This window comes from Lagenorhynchus albirostris, chromosome X, assembly GCF_949774975.1.
Source record: "Lagenorhynchus albirostris chromosome X, mLagAlb1.1, whole genome shotgun sequence".
Classification (NCBI taxonomy): Eukaryota; Metazoa; Chordata; class Mammalia; order Artiodactyla; family Delphinidae; genus Lagenorhynchus; species Lagenorhynchus albirostris.
This window is the reverse complement of record NC_083116.1, coordinates 124,560,721-124,584,827: the sequence shown is the minus strand read 5'-3', so window position 1 is coordinate 124,584,827 and position 24,107 is coordinate 124,560,721. Positions and strand designations below refer to the sequence as shown.

General features: G+C 44.9%; 1 protein-coding gene across 1 annotated transcript in view; it reads right to left on the bottom strand.

Annotated features, from left to right (window-relative positions):
• Window positions 1-4,624: 4,624 nt before the first annotated feature.
• MID1 (midline 1) overlaps window positions 4,625-24,107 on the bottom strand; it is a 651,564-nt gene continuing 632,081 nt past the window's right edge. The window contains exons 10-12 of the mRNA XM_060136812.1: window positions 16,454-16,615; window positions 13,027-13,234; window positions 4,625-5,475 (exon numbers count right to left, since the gene is read on the bottom strand). Of these exons, the coding sequence (XP_059992795.1) occupies window positions 5,127-5,475; window positions 13,027-13,234; window positions 16,454-16,615 (719 nt within the window). The 3' untranslated portion in view covers window positions 4,625-5,126. The remainder of the gene's footprint in view (window positions 5,476-13,026; window positions 13,235-16,453; window positions 16,616-24,107) is intronic.

Here is a 24,107-nt window from a genome sequence, read left to right as displayed (position 1 = left end):
GGCACACCCTACTCTGTTGAACGAAAGAATCTTTTAATAGCCCTGTAGCCCTGTCTTAAGCACTCGGTAACGGATTCTCCATGAGTTCTGTGATTGCAGAATTGATGTAATTCAGTGTTGGAAAGGACTTGTGAGCTCAGAGGCCCAGAGCCATGAGGGGACATGGCTGAGTCCCCAGCGAGTGAGGGACAGTTAGACAATGCACTGGAGGTTTCAGGCCGCTGGTCCAGTACTGTATCTGCTGTGGCCAATCACAACATGGGACAAATGTGCCCCGTGCTTGTTTTTGTAAATAAAGTTTTATTGGAACAGAGCCACACCCATTCGTTTACACATCCTCCCTGGCTGCTTTCACTTTCCAGCTGCAGAGCTGAGTAGTTGTCAGACAGTATGGCCTGCAAACCCTAGAACAGCCCCTCTCTGACCTTGACAGAAAAGGGGCCGAGACCTGTGCTGCTAGGTAGCATTGGCTGCCAGTCCTGGCCGCACTTGAGAATCACTTCAAACAAAAGCACGGGGTGCTGGGCCACACTCTGGACCTTCTCATCCCATCTTTCAGGACGGGATCCAGAAATTGGCATTTGTTTAAAAAAGAAAAAGAAAAAAGAGATTTTCCTGCTCAGCCAGGTTAAGAGTCACTGCGTTACATCGTGCTGCGTCTCAAGCACATGACCTTGAAAAGACACTTCAGGCTATAAGTGCGTGTTTATATGGGATACGAGCCTGGAGAAGGCCCTGTAGAGCGGCGTTTCACACACTGTCTGCTAGTGTCAGCATCCCCCGGAGGGCTGGTTGGAACTCTGATCGCTGGGTCCCGGCCCCGCAGATTCTGCCCAGTAGGTCTGGGGTTACACGTGCCGGAGAGCTGGTACGTGCAACAAGCGCACAGGTGCCACTCACGCCGCAGACCCGTGACCGCAGTCTGCAGAGCGCTGACTTAGGTCAGAAAGGCTCGCATCTCTAATGAAAGTCAAGTCCTATTAGCCTGGGGAGGGGGCTGGCGATAGATTTATGGACCAGCTGCTGGGATGGTCCCAGACCATGCTGTAAAGACCACCACCCGTCTGCTCAAATCGTGCTTGTCTTCCTCTCCACCCCATCCGGAAGCCCGGAACCAAGCCATTCTTCCTCCAGTCTCTGCTCCTGTACAGGTTTTCTCTTACTGCGTCTTTACATTCTCTGGGGACTATTTTGTGTCTTGTAAAGTAACTGTATTTTGATTAGAGGCCGGATTGGTGGAGGCAGGAAAGTTTCAAGCATAAAAGAAAATGGCTATGTTGCGAAGGAGTATAAAAATTAGCAGAAGTTGAATCAGTATTTGTGGAAATCGTGAATGTGAACACACACGCTGGCAAAAAAGGCAACAGAGACAGGCAGAGACAGAGGGTGTGGGAACCACAAAAATGATTTTATTTTCAACCAGAAAGCAACAGCAATGGAGAGTCTGGGCTGAGGGCCTGGCAGCGTGACTCAAGTACCAGGGATTGAATTCGTTCGGGTGCAAGAGGCAGTGTACAGAGACCTTTCATTTCCAAGCTAAGCAAATCACATCCAAATCTTTGTGACACTTGTCAGCGGATTTCTATCTACACAGGCTTGGGACTGCTTTTCAGATTTTCCAAGCAATTTTGTAAATATTTTTTTTAAAGGGAAGGAGCCACTGCAGTGAAGGTTTTGGTGCCCCCTTTCTTTTTTCTTTCTGATATACCAGGCATTGAATCAATTACAGGAAAAGTAAAAAAAAAAAAATTTGTGAGGGCTCTGATTTTAAAAACCAAACCAAAATAAGAGTTTCTCATCTGCGGCACGACTGATATTTTGGGCCGGATAATTCTTTGTCGTAGCATCCTACAAAGCATAGTAGCACAGCCTCTGAAGCAGCAGCCCTGGTCTCCACCCACTAGATGCCAGTAGCACTTCCCCCAAGTTGGGCCAACCAAAGACGACTCCAGGCATTACCATATCGCCCCTTGGTTCAGAAGCGCTATTTTAGAAACATTCTCCCGCCCCCATTACCGTCTCTGTATCCTTTTTAAACCAGATCATCAGGTTCCCAACACCGAAAGCACGTGTATGCTCCCAGACATGTGGGTCTCTCTGCAGGCCCTGCATCTGTGCCCGGAGCCGAAATGGAATGCCGCGTCCGCTGGGGGGCGCTGGTTCGGTTCCTCAGGAAGTCTCTAGATCTCAGTACCATGATAAAATGCCTTTGTCCTCAGGCCTTTGCCTCTTCTCCAGCAGAAGCTCTCATCACTACGGGCAGTCAGTTTTTGAAGTCATTTTCTTTGAAAGCTGGAAAGAAAATCTTCACCCAAGCCCACTCTCATCTTCATCCATCTAGATTCCTACTTGAATCTATGGCCAGACACTTGTGACATGGGATCCAGGGTTCTTCATTTGTATCCAGCAGAAAAGAGAGAGGTACCATGTTTCTGAGTTCTGTTATGAGGACTGGCTACATAATTTGCAAGGCCCAGAGCAAAATGAAAATGCAGGCCCCCTTGTCCAAACATTATTAAGCACTTCAAGATGGTCCCAGCACTGTTCACACACCCGTGACGTCGGACCTGGGAGCCTTGGCTGCCGCTGCATCACTTTTGTGTATTAACGTCATTGGCATTGCCAGCTCTTTCTCCCCTATATCGCGGTGCCTCCTGTGAAGTAAGAACCTCAGAAACAAAAGGCCGCGCCCCCAATCCGTTTAAAGAATTGTACTGCAGCAAATGTTTATAGCATATATTTTTCTGGCTTTCAAAGAAAATCCACATGGAAATCTTTCTACATCGTTACAGTAATGAAAGTAAACACTGTGGCCTTTCATCATATACATATTTTCCTGTAAATATGACAACATGGAAATAGTCATTGCTATCATCCACAATGTTCTTAAGTTAGCAAAGAGTGAGACTTCCACACCAAAATGATACACAATCCCTCTTGTCCATATAAAAATAACCAGAACACAACCTAAATGGCTTTCAGTGAAAGCTGGAGTAGTAACTTCTTCATATTGAAAAGCATTATACTTCATGGAAATACTGTCCTCGTAAATGCTTTAGATTAACATCATAAGGCAAACTGGAGCATGTATTGTACCTGGAGACCATGATTTTAAGAACCTCAGAAGCTGAGTTTTAGACCCTTTTATTTAAAACCTGTTAGTGTACAAAGTGCATGAAAATACCCATTATTCAGCTACCAAAAAAGTACGTAAAAATCACTAAGCCAACCCTTTTGGTTTATTCAGGCAAGGCCAATGCACTGTTTTTATATCGTAAGAAGAAAAAAATCCCGTTAAGTTTCCAGAGAATGATTAATGTTTTTTTTCCATTGAGGCGTCCATCTTTTAGATGTGAAATTGTCCTAAGTCGCTAACAAAATATTCATCTGGGTATAAATAATATAGTAAATATATAGAATCTATCTGTTAAGAAGAAGGAGCGCACCTGCCAGTGGAGAGGCCGGAGCACCGGGCAAGCCACCCGTGAAGTCCAGACTCGTCATCACATAACACGATGCTGAAACAGTGGGTCTATGGACGAATTTCAAAGAAACAGTTGGTTGATTTGCTCAAAAACAAAATCAGTAAAAACAGTGTCTAAATCCCCCAGTCTGTTCAGTCAAAACGGCCAACCCCGTAGCCCAGATAAATATTTTAGCAAATGAAATGGTTGATAGATGTCACGCCCTTCGTCAAGGTAGAACCAATGCCAGATTCCTGGCCCGAGTCCAAGGACGGCTTAAAAAAGTCTTAATTCACGGACCGCTCCAGCGTGTCAGGTCAGCACCCCAAGCATCCCATCTGACACGGCGTTGCCAGGTTCTACTAGCAGGTTCCGGAGTGGGAATAGCGAGTTTGATTTTTTTTTTTGCTTTTTCTTACAACTCTATGGTAAACTACACTAGAATATAGAGGGACTTCTACATCTTTCAAGATGTGTTTAATAAAAGTCTGTTTATAATAACTTTTGAGGCACGTATACTGGAGAACAGTACTTTATGCAATGTCCCTTGTCATTACCAACTCATATATATTAAGTGTTTTTCGGGTGACTTACAGTTGGATGTGGTAGTGGCAGCTGGGACCACGTGTTGATGTCCTGGAGAGCAAAATCGATCCAAAGTGGTGTTGCCATTTGTGACAGAAAATGTTTATTTCCTCAGCCCCAGAGACAAAACTTATTCGGGGGAGGGGGGACACAGGACAGCTATTAAACATAGTGAAGAAATTTCACAGGCCTAAAGAAACTATTAAAAGGAAATAGATTTCTATCACGTCACAGAATCCCACTTCCGAGGAAACGCAAATCAGCCTGAATTTTTGAATAATCAGTAGGACTCAAGGCGACTTTTTTCAACTGCAATCTCATTCTTCATGTTCTCCCAGCATCCTTAATCCTGGGAGAAACAGGGCAATACGTGGCCAGAGGTTTCAGAACCTTTCTTTCCAGCATGATCCCACCAGCCATCGGAGGGTAATTACAGATTTCACTATGGCAGATTCCAAGCTCCCGAGTCGTCTTTCCATTCTCCCTCTTCCTCTCTCCATCCTACACGACCCAATAAATTTTTCTGACGTCGCAGTTAGAACACTTCAAGATAAACCAGAGTAAGAAAGCCTGTTTGCTTCCCTACTAGATTCAAAACTATTCTTTATTTTGAAAATAGTTGCATACTGTTATGCAGTGTTGGGGTGACAGGACCTCCCATGGGATCCGTAGGACATAGGATGTGAGAAGGGTAGATAAGCACACAAAACGTTTTTCTTGAGCCCAGACACTGTGCTGAAATAAAGGTGGTCAAGAGCTGGTACACTTACGGGCCTCCTAATGTGCAAAACCAGAGAATTCCTAAGAGTTGTAATCCTGGTTATGTTCCTTTTATAAATAATCTATAAATTTTCCTGTAAATACAAAAAAAAAGGTGAAGAAATTATTAAAGCCTGTACTTGATACAAAACACAGTGAAAGGGAGGAATCGCCCGTTTGGAGTCCTATCTTAGCTGATTTCTGGATACTTTTTGGTGAGATTTAATCACATTCTGGAAGCCTCTGTTTTCTGTGTCCCCGAAATGGTGGCCACCACCCTTTTCATTCCCCGGAAGACAGCTCCGCGCTGCCACGTGCTCACGGCAGCTGCTCGGTGCAGTCTAGATGGTCTGGGATGGGAAGGCCGGTTATGATGGTCAGACATTTGTTCCACACAGTGAAGGTGGGGCACACAGGCTGCGAGAATGTGATGTCGAAAGTGTAGAGGTGGATGGAGTTCAAGGCATCGTAGAACGCGATGGAGCCGTTATCGTAATCCAGCAGGATGCCGACGCGCCGGAGGTGGGGGGCTGGCTCGATGGCGATCTCCTTGCTGTTGTGTCTCACCACCCAGGTGTTGTGGCAACGGCACAGCGCCCATGAAGCAGCGTTCTTGCCAATCCACTCATGCTTCGGGGCTGATTTGTAAGCGAGGCCAATGGCATACCTGCAGACACAAGGCAGCAACGACAAAAACCATGAGCCATGTTGCACACACGCGTGAAACCCTCTCTGCGGTCCTCAGGGGTCAGGAAAACGGGATCCTCTTGTCATCCCTGTTCATTCTTCAGTGAGAGCTGGCATGAACCCTGGACCCACGTTCCTCATCTTTTTCCCTTCCGAACATAGAGTGGGCAGAAAGGGGCCACTGTATTGCCCCACATTCCCGTTTTCAGTTCAGACGTTACAAGAGAACTGGAACTTTGGGTTTTGCTGTCTTTTTTTTTTTTTTTTTTTTTTTTACGTTCACGAAGACCCACGCGACGAATTCTCTAGACCAGTGCCGTCCCGTAGAACTTTCTGCAATGATGGACACGTTCTGCTCTGTTCAGTATGGTAGCCACGAGCTGCAACGTGGCTATTGGGCACTTGAACTGTGGCTGGTGTGAGTGAGGAACTGAACTGGAAATTTATTCAATTTTAATGAAATGAAACTATTTAAAGAGCTCCCAAATTGGACAGCACAACTCTAGACTTCTCCTTTTGACCCTCTTTGAATTTTTCACCTGACGCCTTGTCTGTCATTTTCCATGATTTCAAAAGGCAAGCATGGAGAATGATTTTCATTTAGGGGGATAAGTTCTTTGTCATCTCCCAGCCTCAGTTTTCTCATCTGTAACACAGGGACCGTCACTGTGTCTCAGGGTTATTTTGAGGAGTTCAGGAAAGAATACGTGTACAACCCCAGGCACAAGGCCTGGCATATAATATCCACTAATTGTTATTAGTTTTGCCCAGTGACACACGACTAATAACTACCAGAATCAGACTTTGAACGTAGAATGATTCAAAAGGCCACAAACTTACATAACACCCTCTAATGCCTTTCCTCACCAGAAGAGCCCCTTTGGTTTTATTTCCTACTATACTTTTAAAAAATCTGACTGTCTCTGAGAAGGTGGGTATTCTCCTTATTCTAAATGTCCTCACTGCTCAAAAAAAAAAAAGTTAAGAATTCTTTCTACAGTGTTCTAAGCTGCTGAATCTGTTTTCACCCTGCTGAAGTCTGCCTCCATAATATTTGTAGTATTTCATAGTTATTGAGATAAGCAAACCCCATCATTCTCAATAAATAGTGAGTGATTCAGAGTTCCATCCTTACAGGAGAAACTAGTCTAGCTGGATATTGACATATGGTACCTTACCCACTGCAGAGAGAAAAACTTCATTGGTCTTTGATTAAAAAAAAAGACATTCTTTCGAAAATCATGTGCTGGATGTTAACTACAATAAGAGAACCCACCATGACTGAATTAAAAGAGGATGGACTTGGTCATCTGTTCAGCCCAGGGTACCAGGCTGTGTGCCGTCAAACCGGCCTCTTCTCTTCCCTCGTCAATCCCTGCTCTGCAGGGACAGTTCTGGGGCTGCATTTCCCAGAGTCCTCCTTCCAATGAGAGTCTGCATCAGATTCAGCCACTGACACCCTTGCACAAGATCCAGAAGTTCTAACAGGAGGGGAAACACTGTTTTCCAGACAGTAGACAGCAGAGGTGAGGTCTGTGGAAGCTTCCAGGCAAACTCCTGGGTATAAGTTGTCTCTGGGCTGTGGGTAGCTTTCCAGCTTCATGGACTAGAGCAGTGGGCTCCCTGACCTGCGCTCCCAGCCCTTCCAGGGCCCCTGGAAGCCTCTGGCTCTCTTCCTCCTTGGTGTACCTAGAATGACCTCTGTTGTTCTCAGAACCCTAACAGCTGCCATTTCCCTTTTCAGATAATGTAGCACTTGCCTTTGCATCACAACAGAGCTGCATGTCTGTACTGGTTCCTTCTTGTTGCTACACACTGTTTTCATTTTTTGTTAAAGAACTTTGACGTTTCTTTTCCATATGAACCTTAACCGAACCCCCTACGAAGCAGCTGCGGCAGGTATGACTGACTTCATGTAGCAAGGGGGAAACCAAGAGGTTAAAATGAGGGGCAGGGGCTTCCCTGGTGGCGCAGTGGTTGAGAGTCCGCCTGCCGACGCAGGGGACGCGGGTTCGTGCCCCGGTCCGGGAGGATCCCACGTGCCGCGGAGCGGCTGGGCCCGTGAGCCATGGCCGCTGAGCCTGCGCGTCCGGAGCCTGTGCTCCGCAACGGGAGAGGCCACAACAGTGAGAGGCCCGCGTACCGCAAAAAAAAAAAAAAAAAAAAAAAAAAAAAGAGGGGCAAAGTCCAGACTCGCTTAACCCGGGGCCCAGTAATCTTCGCGTGAACCCACATTAGCACCATTTCCTGAAACACCAAGAGCACGTTAACAGCCTTAGAGTAAGAAAATAACTCCGTGTAGAGTCCATTAAGCAAAGGAAACCCCCATTATATTATCGTTAATCTGTAAAACTATGTACATCTTTCCACCGAGCTTGAAAGGTGCAGGCAGAAGGCAGTGTTCCATTAAGGTGCGCAGTGAGACTCGGAGAATTCAGAAAGTATAAGAATTATGTTTCTCGGCAGTGTTAACATGCCCCAGGGCACGGATCATAACGTACATGTTAATTTCAAGTCAGGACTATATGTCACGAGAAAATATCTGTGTCATTAGCTGTTGCAAATCAAGGTATTACAGGCATTTGATTGTAAGCGTCACCCTTTCCTCCCAGGAAATGTTCAACTACTTTCTGAGAATTTTCTGCAATGGACACAAGTTTGTAAAGATCCGAAAGCCTGGCGATTAATTTGAGAACCTTTTCCCCTCCTCGTGAGTTGGTTTTGACATCTGGTGTTTCCAAGGTAGTGCTAATCTATGTTTGTATAAGGGAAGTGGTCTGGTGGAATTCCCCACACCATTCATCAATGGCAATGAGATCATAATGATCAGGTATCATTTATCATAAGTAATTATTAATGGGATTGTAATTATTTAGACACTGGATTCCATCCCAGATTAACAGAGCCCGTTAATTAACTGGAAATATTTGCTCTTTTGCACCTGCAAAAATTCACTGTATTTTCCTTTGGGCTTTTATCTTGTCCCAGTGCAGCTACAAACTATAAATGCCAGTCTGGCCCAGAGTGGGGGAAGGATTTGTCCTCCACCCTCCAGCGGGATGTTGGAACAGGAATGTTCTGGGCAAAGAGAACCGTGTGGGTGGCAAGAGAAAAGAAACCTACTTGCTTGGCTAATATAGGGACCGTTGTTGGGAGAAATAAGACACCCAAGTTTATGATTTGACTTACTGGATTTTGCACGACTTGTACCAGCGCTGGAAAGGACTTAGACACACTGCACTGTCTGCAAAGATTTGAATTGAAAGTTTGTTTTTTGGGGTTTTTTTTTTAATAAATAAGAAGTGTTTTAGTATCCTGATCTCAAAAGTAACACTGTTATAACACTCATCATCTTCAAGTTAGGCAGTTTTTTTCTTTTAGGCACAGATTAAACTATCGGTCGTTAAGTACACCACAGTTAGCCCTAAAGCGTATTTTTTTTTCATTTCCTTTATGGTTTATTACAGGATACATATTTTTAAAATTTTCCTTGAGGCATAGCTGATTTACAGTGTTGTGTTAGTTTCAGGTGTACAGCAAAGTGAATCAGTTACACATATACATATACCCACTCTTTTTTAGATTCTTTTCCCATATAGGTCATTACAGAGTATTGAGTAGAGTTGCCTGTGCTATACAGCAGGTCCTTACTAGTTATCTGTTTTATATAGCAGTGTGTATCTGTCAATCCCAATCTTTTCCTCCCCCCACCCTGTATCCATAAGTTTGTTTTCTACATCTGTGACTCTATTTCTGTTTTGTAAGTTCATTTGTATCATTTTTTTTAGATTTCACATATGAGTGATATCATATGATATTTGTCTTTGTTTGACGTGCTTCACTTATTATGATAATCTCTAGGTCCATCCATGTTGCTGCAAATGGCATTATTTCGTTCTTTTTTATGACTGAGTAATTATTACAGGATAGTGAATACAGTTCCTTGTGCTCTACAGTAGGACCTTGTTGTTTATCCATTCTATATGTATTGGTTTGTGTCTGCTAGTCCCAAACTCCCAATCCATTCCTACCCCGCCCCTACTTGGCAACCACAAGTCTGTTCGCTATGTGAGTCTGTTTCTGCTTCTTAGAGAGTTCCATTTGTGTCATATTTTAGATTCCACATATAAGTGATATCACATGGTATTTGTCTTTCTTTTTCTGACTGACTTCACTTAGTATGTTCATCTCGAGGTCCAGCCATGTTGCTGCAAATGGCGTTATGTCGTTCTTTTTTATGGCTGAGTAATATTCCATTGTATATATGTACCACATCTTCTTTATCCATTCCTCTGTCCATGTACATTTAAGCTGCTTCCATGTCTTGGCTGTTGCAAACAGTGCTGTTGTGAACACAGGGGTGCGTGTATCTTTTTGAATTAGAGTTTTGTCTGGGTGTATGCCCAGGAGTGGGATTGCAGGCAACTCTATTTTTAGTTTTTGGAGGAACTTCCGTACTGTTCTCCATAGTGGCTGCACCAGTTTACATTCCCACCCATGGTGTAGGAGGGTTGCCTTTTCTCCACACCCTCTCCACGATTTGTTATTTGTAGACTTTTTGATGATGGCCAGTCTGACCGGTGTGAGGTGGTACCTCATTGTAGTTTTGATTTGCGTTTCTCTAATAATTAGCGATGTTGAGCATCTTTTCATGTGCCTCTTGACTGTCTGCATGTCTTCTTTGGGAAAAGTCTGTTTAGGTCTTTTGCCCATTTTTTGATTGGGTCGTGTGTTTTTGTTGTTGTTGAGTTCTATGAGCTGTTTGTATATTTTGGAAATTAAGCCCTTGTCGGTCGCATCATTTGTGAATATTTTCTCCCCGTCCGTAGGTCATCTTTTTGTTTTGTTTATGGTTTCCTTTGCTGTGCAAAAGCTTGTAAGTAAGTTTGAGTAGGTCCCATTTGTTTATTTTTGCTTTTATTTCTACTGCTCTGGATTCCTATTGCTTTGGTAGACTGACCTAAGAAACCATTGGTACGATTTGTGTCAGAGAACGTTTTGCCTATGTTCTCTTCTAGGAGTTTTAGGGTGTCATGCCTTATGTTTAAGTCCTTAAGCCATTTTGAGTTTATTTTTGTGTATGGTGAGAGGGTGTGTTCGAACTTCATCGATTTACACGTGGCTGTCCAACTTTGCCAACACCACTTGCTGAAGAGACTGCCTTTTTCCCGTTGTATATTCTTGCCTCCTTTGTCGAAGATTAATTGACCGTAGGTGTGTGGGTTACTTTTGGGGTTCTCTATTCTGTTCCATTGATCCATATGTCTGTTTTTGTGCCAATACCATGCTGTTTTGATCACTGTAGCTTTGTAGAAGTATTGTCTGAAGTCTGGGAGGATTATGCCTCCTGCCTAAAGCGTGATTATAATGCTTCAAAAATACAGCATGGTGGTTAAGAGCAGGGGTTAGCAAACTACAACCCATGGGCCAAATATGGCCCTCTGCTTGTTTTCATAAATGAAGTTGTATTGGCACCCAGCCACACCCATGCATGGATGTGTGGTCTGTGGCTGCTTTCCCACCACCACAGTAGAGGTGAGCAGTTGAGACAAAAATCATCTGGCCTGCTAACCTAGAGATACTGGCTCTCTGGCCCTTTACAGACAACGTTTGTGGACCCTTGGTTAACAGCTTGTACCCTGATTACAGACTCCCCAACTCTGTCACTATGAGCTTTGTGCCCTTGGGCCTCGGTCATCTCATCTGTAGAATGGGATATTAGCACCTACCTTTGTGGGGCTGTTAGGATGAATAAATGAGTTACCATTCGTAAAATGCTTAGACCAGTGCCTGGCACATAGCTGTGCTAGATAAGGGCTGGCTAAATAAAAATCATAAAATTGCTCAGAAAGGGAGCTCGTTAAGTGGGCATTTGTGAGACAGATGGCCAGGGTGAGAGGTGCAGTTTATGGCTGTGGAATAGGCAAGGTCAGCTTTGTAAGGTGAACTTGGTAGGGTTAACTAATTCCCACGTAGACTGCCCTGCCCTCCACCCCTTAGGCTCAGAGAACTCAATGGGCTCAAAGCACTGGGCTGGATCTGAGGGGCCCTCTGAAATGAGTCCTGGCCAAGGATCACTGCTTCACCCCCAGCCCCCAAATAAATAGCTCTCAGCTATTTGTACTGATGGGCCCAGTCTAGAATCACAAAACGTACAAGGCGACAGAAATTAGTTTAAGTGGTGAAGAGCAGGAGTTCAGAGTAGGAATTGGAGAACTCACTCTGTAAAGGGCCAGAGAGCTAATCATTTTGGCTCCATGGACCACAGGATTGTGTTTTACCTCAACTCTGCTGTGTGGCTCAAAGGCAGCCGTAGACACTGTGGAAAAGGACGAGCCTGGCTGTGTTCCCATAAGTAGTTTATTTACAAAAACAGACAGTGGGCTGGGTTTGGCCCAAGGGCTGTAGTCTGCTGACCCATGCTTTAAGGCATGAAGGAGCAGTGTCAGCATACTAGCTGGCTCTCCCTGGGACCAGGGCTCAATTCTTGCTGTAAATAAAAAACGGATGGCGTTAAAACGAGTACTTTTTCTTATTGGCCGAATGGTAGACTAGATGACTGCTTGGTATAGTTCCACTCCCTCCTCTCAACTCCACGTGAAGAAAATAATATACTTCCCTGCACCACTAGCCTTGGGCTTGGCCACGTGACTGGCTTTGGCCAATAAGAAGTTAGCAGACATGATGCAAGCAGTGCTTTGAAATGTGCTTGCAGAGTTGGGCTTGCGCTCTTGGGCTCCTTGAGAAGGACGTGGCCTGGGTAGCCCACATGTCCAAAGAGGATGAAGAAACCCATAGAACAGACCTAGATCCAACCTCCAGCTTAAAGCAAGGCCCAGTTAAGATTAGCCTTGAGCAGCTAACCCGCAGATGTGGATGTCGGTGAGCAATAGTAAATTATTGTTGGTTGAAGCCACTGAATTTTGGGGTGTTTGTTATGCAGCATTACTGTAGCAACAGCTGACTGATCAAGATTTTCTGCATATCATTATTCAAGATGGACCCTGGTATGTGTTGATGCGCTGACAAAGTCCAGAATAAGATGTGCCTTTTTATAGTTGTAGGACAACATCCATCAACAGATGAATGGATAAAGCAGATGTGATGTGATGTGTGTGTGTGTGTGTGTGTGTATAATGGAATACTACTCAGCCATAAAAAAGAATGAAATAATGCCATTTGCAGCAACACGGACAGACCTAGAGATTATCATACTAAAGTGAAGCAAGTCAACCAAAGACAAATATCATATGATATCACTTATATGTATGGAATCTAAAATATGACAGAAAAGAATTTATTGACAAAACAGAAACAGACTCACAGACGTAGAAAACAAACTTTCGGTGACCAAAGTGGAAAGGGGAGAGGGATAAATTAAGAGTTTGGGATTAGCAGACACAAACTACTATGTGTCAAAGAGATGGGGGACAAGGTCCTGCTGTGTGGCGCAGGGAGCTATGTTCAATACCTTGTAATAATCTGGGATGGAGGAGAACGTGAAAGAATATATTTAGATAAAATTGCCTACCATGTGCTTCCGCTTATGACCACTTCCCAGTAATGCCGGCCACTGTCAATGAACACGTTTCCAGCTACGCCATAGCTGCCTTGGCTGGTGAAGCGTTCAGGCGTGTGGCTCTTTTTGGAGGATGACTCATCACGTTCTACTGTCAAGTTATCGTGGGACACCTTTAGCTTGCGATGTGCAGATTTGGGGTCCAGTTTAAATGGTTGGCCTGGAAACGGTTACAAAACAGAAAGCGGAAGATGAAAAGAACTGTTGATTTTAACACGAGCTTGAACGTATTTTCAGAGTCAGCTTTAAAAAGTACCGGAAAATGGTAACAAGCACGTCCCTGCCATCATGGGCTCGCAGTCAGTCAGTTCTAGGATGCGGATGCAGGGGTGCTACGCTCACAATTTGACAACAGCTCGGGCGAGGATCCACCGGAACATGCGGTGTGAGCTATCCTGGGGGAAGCCCAGCTGTACACCCGCGGCACAGGTACATACTGGCTCAACGGCATCCGGGAAGGGAGGAGAAAATGAAGGCTTCATTTTCAACCATTCCCATGTTCAATCAGCTTAAAATGGGTTCACGCTCAGTAGACTTCAGACCAGGAACCAAACAGGTCAAGACCGCAGGTTTTCACGTACAGAATAATCTACAGGCTTATATTACTTTGAGATTATTCCAAATTAAAGCAGTCCTCTCACGAGCTTACAGTGACTATAAAGTTGTCTGTTTTTCAGCCCACAAGATCAGGCAAACAGCGTGATGGTGACACCTGGGTTTTGCCTCGTGAGTTCATTTGTATATATAAGAAGGTCCTCTCTCTTTCACATTTGTGTTTTGAAAATTGAACCATTATAAAATCTTGGGAGAATCGCACCTGAACATCTTGTTGTTAACTGTTACTTCTTTGAGAATTCACCACTGGTGTGGAGGCCACCCTGTCATTCAACACGACGTCGGTACAAGGCACTTAAAAGGCAGGAAATGAGGTACAACGTGATGCAAACACCATGATGCTCAAACTCCACAGCCACTGGCAGCTGGGAGGCTGCTTCCGCGCAGTGCACGGGTCTCAGACAATCACGGGAAAAAGTCTGGTAAATCTGACTGTGGCAATACACGGTGGCTGAGAAACTGAGGCAGCGAGCCTGGAGCAGTGTGTGTGACATCGCATGCAGGTGGGCCAAAGGATTTCTAGTCGCTGCTTGGATACAGACATGACATCAGCACTTCTAAAATCCTTTCTTTTAGCTCGGGGACCAGCGCACTTTTTCTGCAAGAGGCCAGATAGGAAATATTTTCAGCTACGTTGGCCATGTGTTTTCTTCTGGGGCTATTGAACACTACTGTCCTCGCACGGAGACGGCCAGAGACATAGGTAAACAGATGGGCGTGGCTCCGGCCCACGGGCTGTACTTTGCTGACCCCTTTTAGATTTCTGTTCATATCAGAGGAAAGCTTAAAGGGGAGCTGAGAAAACCCTCAAGTGCCCAGCAGGCAGTGGGTATTCTCAAAGCCGGATTCCACGTGTAGTTTAAATTTTACCTTGGCTTGTTTAAAAAAACAAACAAACAAACAACTGTCCTCGGGAATGATCACACCAGCAACTATGAGGGATAAAGTATGGACTAAGACAAGAAGAGTCTGAAGATAGTTTGGCTTATGGTGTGATAAACCATAACAGGAAAGGACATGAGAAAGAATGTATATAACTGAATTGCTTTGCTGTACGGCAGAAATTAACCCAACATTGTAAATCAACTGTACTTCAATAAAATTGGAAAAAAAGGGGAAAAAAAGGTGGAAGATGGAACGTGCGTAAAAATCATTGGACCCTAATGGGCGGATTAGGAAGGCGTTCCATAAAGGCGCGCACCCATCACTGACCATGAAGGCCGTGATCTGCTTGCCCTTCTTCCAGTGAGGAAGACCAGAACGTTACAGCCACCGAACAGACTGGCCTTCTAACGGTGAACTACATCGTGTTTGCTTCAGCTCCCGGCTTCACCGACACATGCATGGAGCGGGGTCATGCCGTCTGATGTCAGGCCCAACCCCCCCTGCCTTCTCGGAACAAATTCCACTTGCGCCTCGGATGTGTTTCTCAAGGAAACTATGACCTACTCTGTCTAGGTTCAAGGCTTTCGCTTTGATGAGGGCAAATGAGCGCAGGGAACAAATTAATCATTGACTTGGCTAAACAATTCAATGCACTGTAGGACTTGTACACCTAAGAGTTTAACAAACTATAGCCCGCAGGCCAGATTCAGCCCACTGCCCGTGTCAATAAAGTTTTGACGAAGCACGGCCATGCCGTGCTTTTTGCACGACGGAGTTGAATACCTGTGACCAAGACCATCTGACCTGCACAGCCCCGAACGGTTACCGTCTGGCACATCACAGAAGAAGTTTACCGACCTCTTGTACGTAAGTTAATAACATCTGGTCAATGACTGCATGTCTAGACAGAGAGGATGACATTACCTGTCTATATGAAATGAATACCTTATGTTTGGTAAAACCGGTGAATCACAAACAAGATGTCTCTTAGATCTACTCTATAGAATTAACCTCAGTATAGGTATATATTCATTTTTTTTCTTAGTTACTCTCCGAGGACGTTTTCTTCTTTACCAGCAGAAACACGGAGAGGAGAAATTAGCTTATGTTTAAGAGTTACGTATCTTAAACACGTATACCTGGGATAAGTTACTTGACTACTGAAATCAAGGATTTAGCTTAAATGAGGGTTCCTCTTAAAAAGCAGTTGCTGTTGGCTGGCAACCCTAGAACGCGCTGCGATATTGACACACTCCAAGTGACTCTCTCTTGGGAGGTCTTATGCAGAGAAATACCATATTGTACAGCATAATATTTCTAGCTCAGAAAGATGTGAAGAAAGATGAGCATAAAATAAAACACAGGTGGGCAGAGACAGGGGGAGATGACAGTGTTACAAGATGCACGTACCGCCTGGCCCGCCCTGTGTTGTAGGGGCCATCCTGAGGACTGTGGGACGTTTCCCGTCATCCCTGGCCTCTAACCACTAGACACCAGTAACATCCATCCCAGCTGTGACAACCAAAAATGACTCCAGACGTGGCTCAGCGTCCCTCGGGGGACCAGAATCACCTCTGAGTGCGAACCACGGGCCTGCACAGCTATCTGGAGTAAGAGAATTCCTGAAGAAAGAGTTAGTACTTTGCTATTCCGCTATGGAGAAGAATACTGTCTGCCAGTTACAGCGCCCCGACTCTGCGTCAGGCTTGGAACCGAGAGGAACCTGATGCAAAACCCACGATCGCACACTGGCTCTTTGCTTGCTTTCTGAGGCTGTCAGCGATACCCGCGACCGAGAAAAGGAAAAGAAGGGGCGCTAGAGGCAGCTGAAAGGAGAGCAGATGAGACACGACAGCTCTGCTGAGCTGGCGGCACGTACTGTTTGTCTTCAACTTCCCAGGCTCGCTGCTGCGGCTGCCCGCCTGGTTGATGGCCTTGACGATGAAGATGTACTTGGTGCCGCTCTGCAGACCGTGGACGGTGTAGTGGTTCTGCTTGATGTTGGGCACGATCATCCAGCTATCGGCCGAGTTACACAGACCTGCAAAGCCAAGCAGACGTGATGGGTTCTTTGGTGCAAGCATGGGGTAGATCTGCATAATGTTAAGGTCGCAGGGTTTTCGGTTATTTGAACCGCAAGTGGAGAGCTCTGTCACTTCTCAGGGAGGCCACCAGTCATCTCTCAAGGGCTCCGTCTCCTGCCTAGAACTAGGAGGGCAACCTGTAGTTATTATTATATGTTCCTGCTGTGTGCTCTAAGTGGAGAGACCGACTAAGGTGATTATATTGCAAATGCCGTTCAGTGCGGCTAGGAGCAGCGAGGATTGTTCCGTCCAGGATCTTAAGCACCGTCTAGGTGCATGACGTGTTACTAGGTGCCGTGGGACGAAAAGCAAGCAAGTAACCACGGATCCCTCCCCCAGTTCTCACGATGATGACCGTTCAGTGTTTGATCTCATCCATTTTGAGACTCACAGGAGGTGAGGGAGAGACCCGGGTCACGTATGAGAAACTGACTTCACTAACGCAGATGTAGTAGGTTGCGTTTCTTGCCTCTCCTTCTTCACCCTGCCCCGGATCCACGTCTAGGTGACTTTGCAGTTGCTCCTTCTAAAGACACGGGGTATAATTCTCTTACCTCGTAGCTTTGGATTTGGCCGCGTGACCTGCTTTGGCCACTAGAATGAGGCCGAAACGGTAGCGTGCCAGTGGCCAGAGGAGGCATTCCAAGGCCCGGAGGGTTTGCTGCCCCCTCGCGCCACTGCCACAGGGAGGACGTGCCCGATAGTCTGCTCCTCTCATCGACTGCCCAGCCGATTTGGGAGTGAGGCCAGCAGAGACTGGCCAGCACCAGGGCAACTTCTGACAGGGGACCAAAGAGAACGCTCATTGGGGTTGTTTGTGACCCAGCACTCTCCTGGTCGTGCTTCAGTGAGTCAGGACATGTGTCCCTAAGAGAACCCTGGAGTGGCAGCACCTGAGGGCAGCTCAGGGCCCAGGGTGGCTCTGAGCAAAGCATCAGTAGGGATTGTGACCAGCTGCATCCCTAGCATGGCTGGTTCCAAAGAGCAGGGCTGCACCCCGGCTGCATCCTGCAGGATGTGGTTTGAGGGGCAGGCTGCGGATGTAGGAGGCTTTGGAAGAACATGTAGGAAAGAGGAAGCCGTCTTGTTTTTCAGCTGGGTGATGCTGAAAGCATTTCTTTGGCACTGGGCCCTACTCTCCTCTCCGCCCATCCATCTCCACGCTAATCGAACCTTTTCCCAGCCCCCTGGTGACCGGGCTGTTGTGGCGTTTCCGGACTCTGGTGAATTTCCTTCACCAATTCTCGGCAGAGGGCTTGGGCCCCTCCACTTCCTGAGGGGCGCTCAACTTGCCTCCCCCTCCTTCCCTTTCAGGGGATTTGCAAGTCAAAGGGTTAGTTCTTTTGAGGCAGCTTACACCTTAACCATACGCCCAAGAAGCACATCCCTTCATCTTTCTTTGCTCTTACCTCTTTGAGACTCTAATAAAACATTTCTGTAGAAAGAAACTCACAAACGCATATCCCTACTAACCCACAAATACCTGCACAGCATTTCAAGATGTTCACGGCCCCATGACAGCTGTTTCTGAATCCTACTAAATACCGTCTCCGACTTTTCAGGTCAACATTGTTCACGGTAGTCTCACGGTTGAGACGAACGTGAAAATATTTTGTTAATTGTGAAAATTCACCTCCTACGATTTGTATCTTGGGTGCACAGTATTTGCAGGTGCACATCAGTGAGTCTTAAAATAAGCACACGTATATACAGTCATATACATGAAAAATCCTGTGAATTTTCTCTCACCTCTTTTCACTTCCATCTGTAAACATTTAAACCAGGAGGACTGCAAGAGTTGACAGAGCCGCCGTAAAGCAAGGAAATGATGTGAGACTCACAGAAGGGGTTGAGTGTGGTGCGCTTGTTTTCGGAGACATAACAGAGCAACTAAGGCACCATCCCCCCAGCCCCAATTTCCCCCTAATTCTCTGACCAGTTGTCACTTGTATTAGACCCAGGTGAACATCCACAAATGGCTTAGTAACATGGGACTCTCCCAATTACATCTCTCTTTTGATACTTTCTCACCTTCCCTTTTCCTTGAACACAGCAGTGACAAGCTCAACGCTTCCAGACAGTGCCGCAACCAGCTGTGGGCCCCAAGAAGCCTGTAACTCACTCTATTATTAGCATTTTTTTGAATTTTATTTTATTTTTTTATACAGCAGGTTCTGAATAGTTATCTATTTCATACGTATTAGTGTATCCACGTCAATCCCAATCTCCCGATTCATTCCACCCCCCCCCCCACCACCACCTCCCGTGCTTTCCCCTCTTGGTGTCCATACGTTGGTTCTCTACACTTCTGTCTCTATTTCTGCCCTGCAGACTGGTTCACCTGTACCATTTTTCTAGATGCCACATGTAAGCGTTAATGTATGATAATTGTTTTTCTCCTTCTGACTTGCTTCACTCGGTACGACAGTCTCTAGGTCCATCCACGTCTCTGCAAATGACTCAGTTTCGTTCCTTTTTATGGCTGAGTAATATCCCATTGTACGTATATACCACAATTTCTTTATCCATTCGTCTGTCGATGGGCTTTTAGGTTGCTTCCACCACCTGGCTATTGTAAATAGTGCTGCAGTGAACATTGGGGTGCATGTGTCTTTTCGAATTATGGTTTTCTCTGGGTATATGCCCAGCAGTGGGATTGCTGGATCATACGGTAATTCTATTTTTAGTTTTTTGAGGAACCTCCATACTGTTCTCCATAGTGGCTGCATCAATTTACATCCCCACCCACAGTGCAAGAGGGTTCCCTTTTCGCCACACCCTCTCCAGCATTTGTTGTTTGTAGATTTTCTGATGAAGCCCATTCTAACTGGTGGGAGGTGATACCTCATTGGAGTTTTGATTTGCATTTCTTTAATAATTAGTGACGTTGAGCTGCTTTTCATGTGCCTCCTGGCCGTCTGTGCGTCTTCTTTGGAGAATAAGGTCTATGTAGGTCTTCTGCCCATTTTTTGATTGGGTTGTTTGTATTTTTTTGACACTGAGCTGAATGAGCTGTTTATATATATTTTAGAGATTAATCCTTTGTCCGTTAATTCGTCTGCAAATATTTTCTCCCATTCTGAGGGTTGTCTTTTTGTCTTGTTTATAGTTTCCTTTGCTGTGCCAAAGTTTCAGTAGGTCCCATTTGTTTATTTTTGTTTTTATTTCCATTTCTCTAGGAGGTGGGTCTAGAAGGATCTTGCTGTGATTTATGTCATAGAGTGTTCTGCCTATGCTTTCCTCTACGAGTTTGATAGTGTCTGTTCCTATATTTAGGTCTTACATCCTTTATGAGTTTGCTTTGTGTACGGTGTTAGGAAGTGTTCTACTTTCATTCTTTTAAACTGCATGAGCTGTTTGTATATTTTGGAGATTAATCCCTTGTCGGTCACTTCGTTTGCAAAGATTTTATGTGGGTTGCAGATATTTTCTGTGGGTTGTTGGTCGCTTTGTTTGCAAACCCATTCCGTGGGTTGTCTTTTCGTTTTGTTTCTGGTTTCCTTTGCTGTGCAAAAGCTTTCAAGTTTCATTAGGTCTCATTTGTTTACTTTTTTTATTTTCATTACTCTAGGAGATGGGTCAAAAAAGATCTTGCTGTGATTTCTGTCAGAGTATTCTTCCTGTGTTTTCCTCTAAGAGTTTCATGGTGTCTGGCCTTACATTTAGGTCTTTAATCCATTTGGAGTTTATTTTTGTGTATGGTGTCAGGGAGTGCTCTAATTTCATTCTTTTACATGTAGCTGTCCAGTTTTCCCAGCACCACTTATTGAAGAGGCTGTCTTTTCTCCATTGTATATCCTTGCCTCCTTTGTCATAGATTAGGTGACCATAGGTGCGTGGGTTTATCTCTGGGCTTCCCATCCTGTTCCGTTGATCTGTGTTTCTGTTGTTGTGCCAGTACCATACTGTCTTGATTACTGTAGCTCTGTAGTATAGTCTGAAGTCAGGGAGCCTGGTTGTTCGAGCTCCGTTTTTTCCCCTCAAAATTGCTTTGGCTATTTGGGGTCTTTGGTGTCTCCATACAAATGTTAAGATTTTTGGGTCCTAGTTCTGTTTAAAAAAAAAAAAAAAAGCCATCGGTAATTTGACAGGGATTTCACTGAATCTGTAGATTGCTTTGGGAAGTATAGTCATTTTCACAATATTGATTCTTCCAATCCAAGAGCAGATGGTGTATCTGTCCATCTGTTTGTGTCATCTTTGCTTTCTTTCATCAGTGTCCTATAGTTTTCTGAGTACAGGTCTTTTACCTCCTTTGGTAGGTTTCTTCCTAGGTTTGTAATTCTTTCTGTTGCAGGGGCGAATGGGATTGTTTCCTTAATTTCTCTTTCTGATCTTTCGTTGCTGGTGTATAGGAGTGCCAGAGATTTCTGTGCATTAATTTTGTATCCTGCAACTGTACGAAATTCATTCATTAGTTCTAGTAGTTTTCTGGTGGCATCTTTAGGACTGTCTATGTATAGTATCATGTCACCTGCAAACAGTGACAGTTTTACTTCTTCTTTTCTGATTTGGATTCTTTTTATTTCTTTTTCTTCTCTGATTGCTATGGCTAAAACTTCCAAGACTATGTTGAATAAGAGTGGTGAGAGTGGACAGACTTGTCTTGTTCTCGTTGATTTCTTCAGTGATCTCTTGGTTATTTAGTAACATAGTGTTTACCCTCCATGTGTCTGTGGTTTTTATGGGTTTTTTCCCTGTAATTTATTTCTAATCTCATAGTGTTGTGGTTGGAAAAGATGCTTGATATGGTTTCAATTTTCTTAAATTTACCAAGGCTTGATTTGTATCCCAAGATATGATCTGTCCTGGAGAATGTTCCATGTGCACTTCAGAATAAAGTGTATTCTGCCACTTTTGGGTGAAATGTTCTAAAAATATCAATTAAATCTAGCTGGTCTATTGTGTCATTTAGAGCTTGTGTTTGCTTGTTAATTTTCTGTCTGGATGATCTGTCCATTGGTGTGAGGTGTTAAGGGTCCCCCACTATCACTATGTTACCGTCGATTTCCTCTTTTATAGCTGTTAGCAGTTGCCTTACGTATTGAGGTGCTCCTATGTTGGGTGCATATATATTTATAATTGTTACATCTTCTTGGGTTGATCCCTTGATCATTATGTAGTATCCTTTCTTGTCTCTTGTAACATTCTTTCTTTTAAAGTCTATTTTATCTGATATGAGCATTGCTACTCCAGCTTTCTTTTGATTTCCATTTGCATGGAATGTCTTTTTCCATCCCCTCACTTTCAGGCTGTATGTGTCTGAAGTGGGTCTCTTGTAGACAGCATATATAAATATGGGTCTTGTTTTCGTATCCATTCGGTGAGCCTGTGTCTTTTGGTTGGAGCATTTAACCCATTCACTTTTAAGGTAATTATTGATATGTATGTTTCTATTACCATTTTCTTAATTGTTTTGGGTTTGTTTTTGTAGGTCCTTTTCTTCTGTTGTGTTTCCCACTTAGAGAAGTTCCTTTAGCATTTCTTGTAGAGCTGGTTAGGTGGTGCTGAATTCTCTTAGCTTTTGCTTGTCTGTAAAGCTTTCGATTTCTCCACTGAATCTGAATGAGATCCTTGCCCGGTAGAGTAATCTTGGTTGTAGGTTCTTCCCTTTCATCACTTTAAACATACCATGCCACTCCCTTCTGGCTTGCAGAGTTTCTGCTGAGAAATCAGCTGTTAACCTTATGGGAGTTCCCTTGTATGTTATTTGTCGTTTTTCCCTTGCTGCTTTCAGTAATTTGTCTTTGTCTTTAATTTTTGCCAGTTTGATTACTATGTGTCTCGGCGTGTTTCTCCTTGGGTTTATCCTGCCTGGGACTCTCGGTGCTTCCTGGACTTGGGGGGCTATTTCCTTTCCCATGTTAGGGAAGTTTTTTGACTCTAATCTCTTCAAATATTTTCTCTGGTCCCTTCTCTCTCTCTACGCCTTCTGGGACCCCTCTAATGGGAATGTTGGTGCGTATAATGTTGTCCCAGAGGTCACTTAGGCTGTCTTCATTTCTTTTCATTCCTTTTTCTTTATTCTGTTCCGCAGCAGTGAATTCCACCATTCTGTCTTCCAGGTCACTTATCCGTTCTTCTGCCTCAGTTATTCTGCTATTGATTCCTTCTAGTGTAGTTTTCATTTCAGTTATTGTATTGTTCATCTCTGTTGGTTTGTTCTTTAAGTCTTCTAGGTCTTTGTGAAACATTTCTTGCATCTTCACTACCTTTGCCTCCATTCTTTTTCTGGAAGGTTGCCTGTCTCCACTTCATTTGGTTGTTTTTCTGGGGTTGTATCTTGTTCCTTCATCTGGTACATAGCCCTCTGCCTTTTCATCTTGTCTGTATTTCTGTGAATGTGGTTTTTGTTCCACAGGCTGCAGGACTGTAGTTCTTCCTGCTTCTGCTGTCTGCCCTCTGGTGGATGAGGCTATCTAAGAGGCTTGTGCAAGCAAGCTTCCTGATGGGAGGGACTGGTGGTGGGTAGAGCTGGCTGTTGCTCTGGTGGGCAGAGAGCAGTAAAACTTTAATCTGCTTGTCTGCTGATGGGTGGGGCTGAGTTCAGTCCCTGTTCGTTGTTTGGCCTGAGGTGACCCAGCACTGGAGGCCACAGGCTCTTTGGTGGGGCTAAGGGCGGACTCTGGGAGGGCTCATGCCAAGGAGCACTTCCCTGAACCTCTGCTGCCAGGGTCCCTGCGGTGAGCCACAGCCCCTCCCCGCCTCTGCAGGAGACCCTCCAACACCAGCAGGTAGGTCTGGTTCAGTCTCCTGTGGGGTCACTGCTCCCTCCCCCTGGGTCCGGATGTGCACACTACCTTGTGTGTGCCCTCCAGGAGTGGAGTCTCTTTCCCCCAGTCCTGCAGTCAGATACAGCTAGCCTTTGAAGTCCGATTCTCTGGGAATTCCTCCTCCCATTGTCAGACCCCTAGGTTGGGAAACCTGACGTGGGGCTCAGAAACTTCACTCCAGGGGGTGGACTTCTGTGGTTTAACTGTTCTCCAGTCGTCTGTGAGCCACCCACCCAGGGGTTATGGGATTTGATTTTATCGTGATTGCAGCCCTCCCACTGTCTCACTCTAGCCTCTACTTTGTCTTATGGATGTGGAGTATCTTTTCCAGTGAGTTCCACTGTCTGTCTTCCTGTTGATGACCGTCCAGCAGTTAGTTGTGATTCAGGTGCTCTCGCAAGAGGGAGTGACCCCACGTCCTTCCACTCTGCCATCTTCCCACCAAATCCAAATGTCTTTAAAACGAGCTTGGCGTGTGTGTCTGGATGGAGTGGGTGGGATATATATGTTGTCAAGCAAGGCTTAACCCCAAACTTAATTTTCTTCCAATTTCTGTTTTCCCCCTTGCTTTACCCAATATTCTTTTTCCATCCCTGAACGATCCCTCAGAATTATTTCACAACTTCCCAGTTACTTTCAACCTCAATGCACATCGCACCTGTTCCCCCTTCCCCAG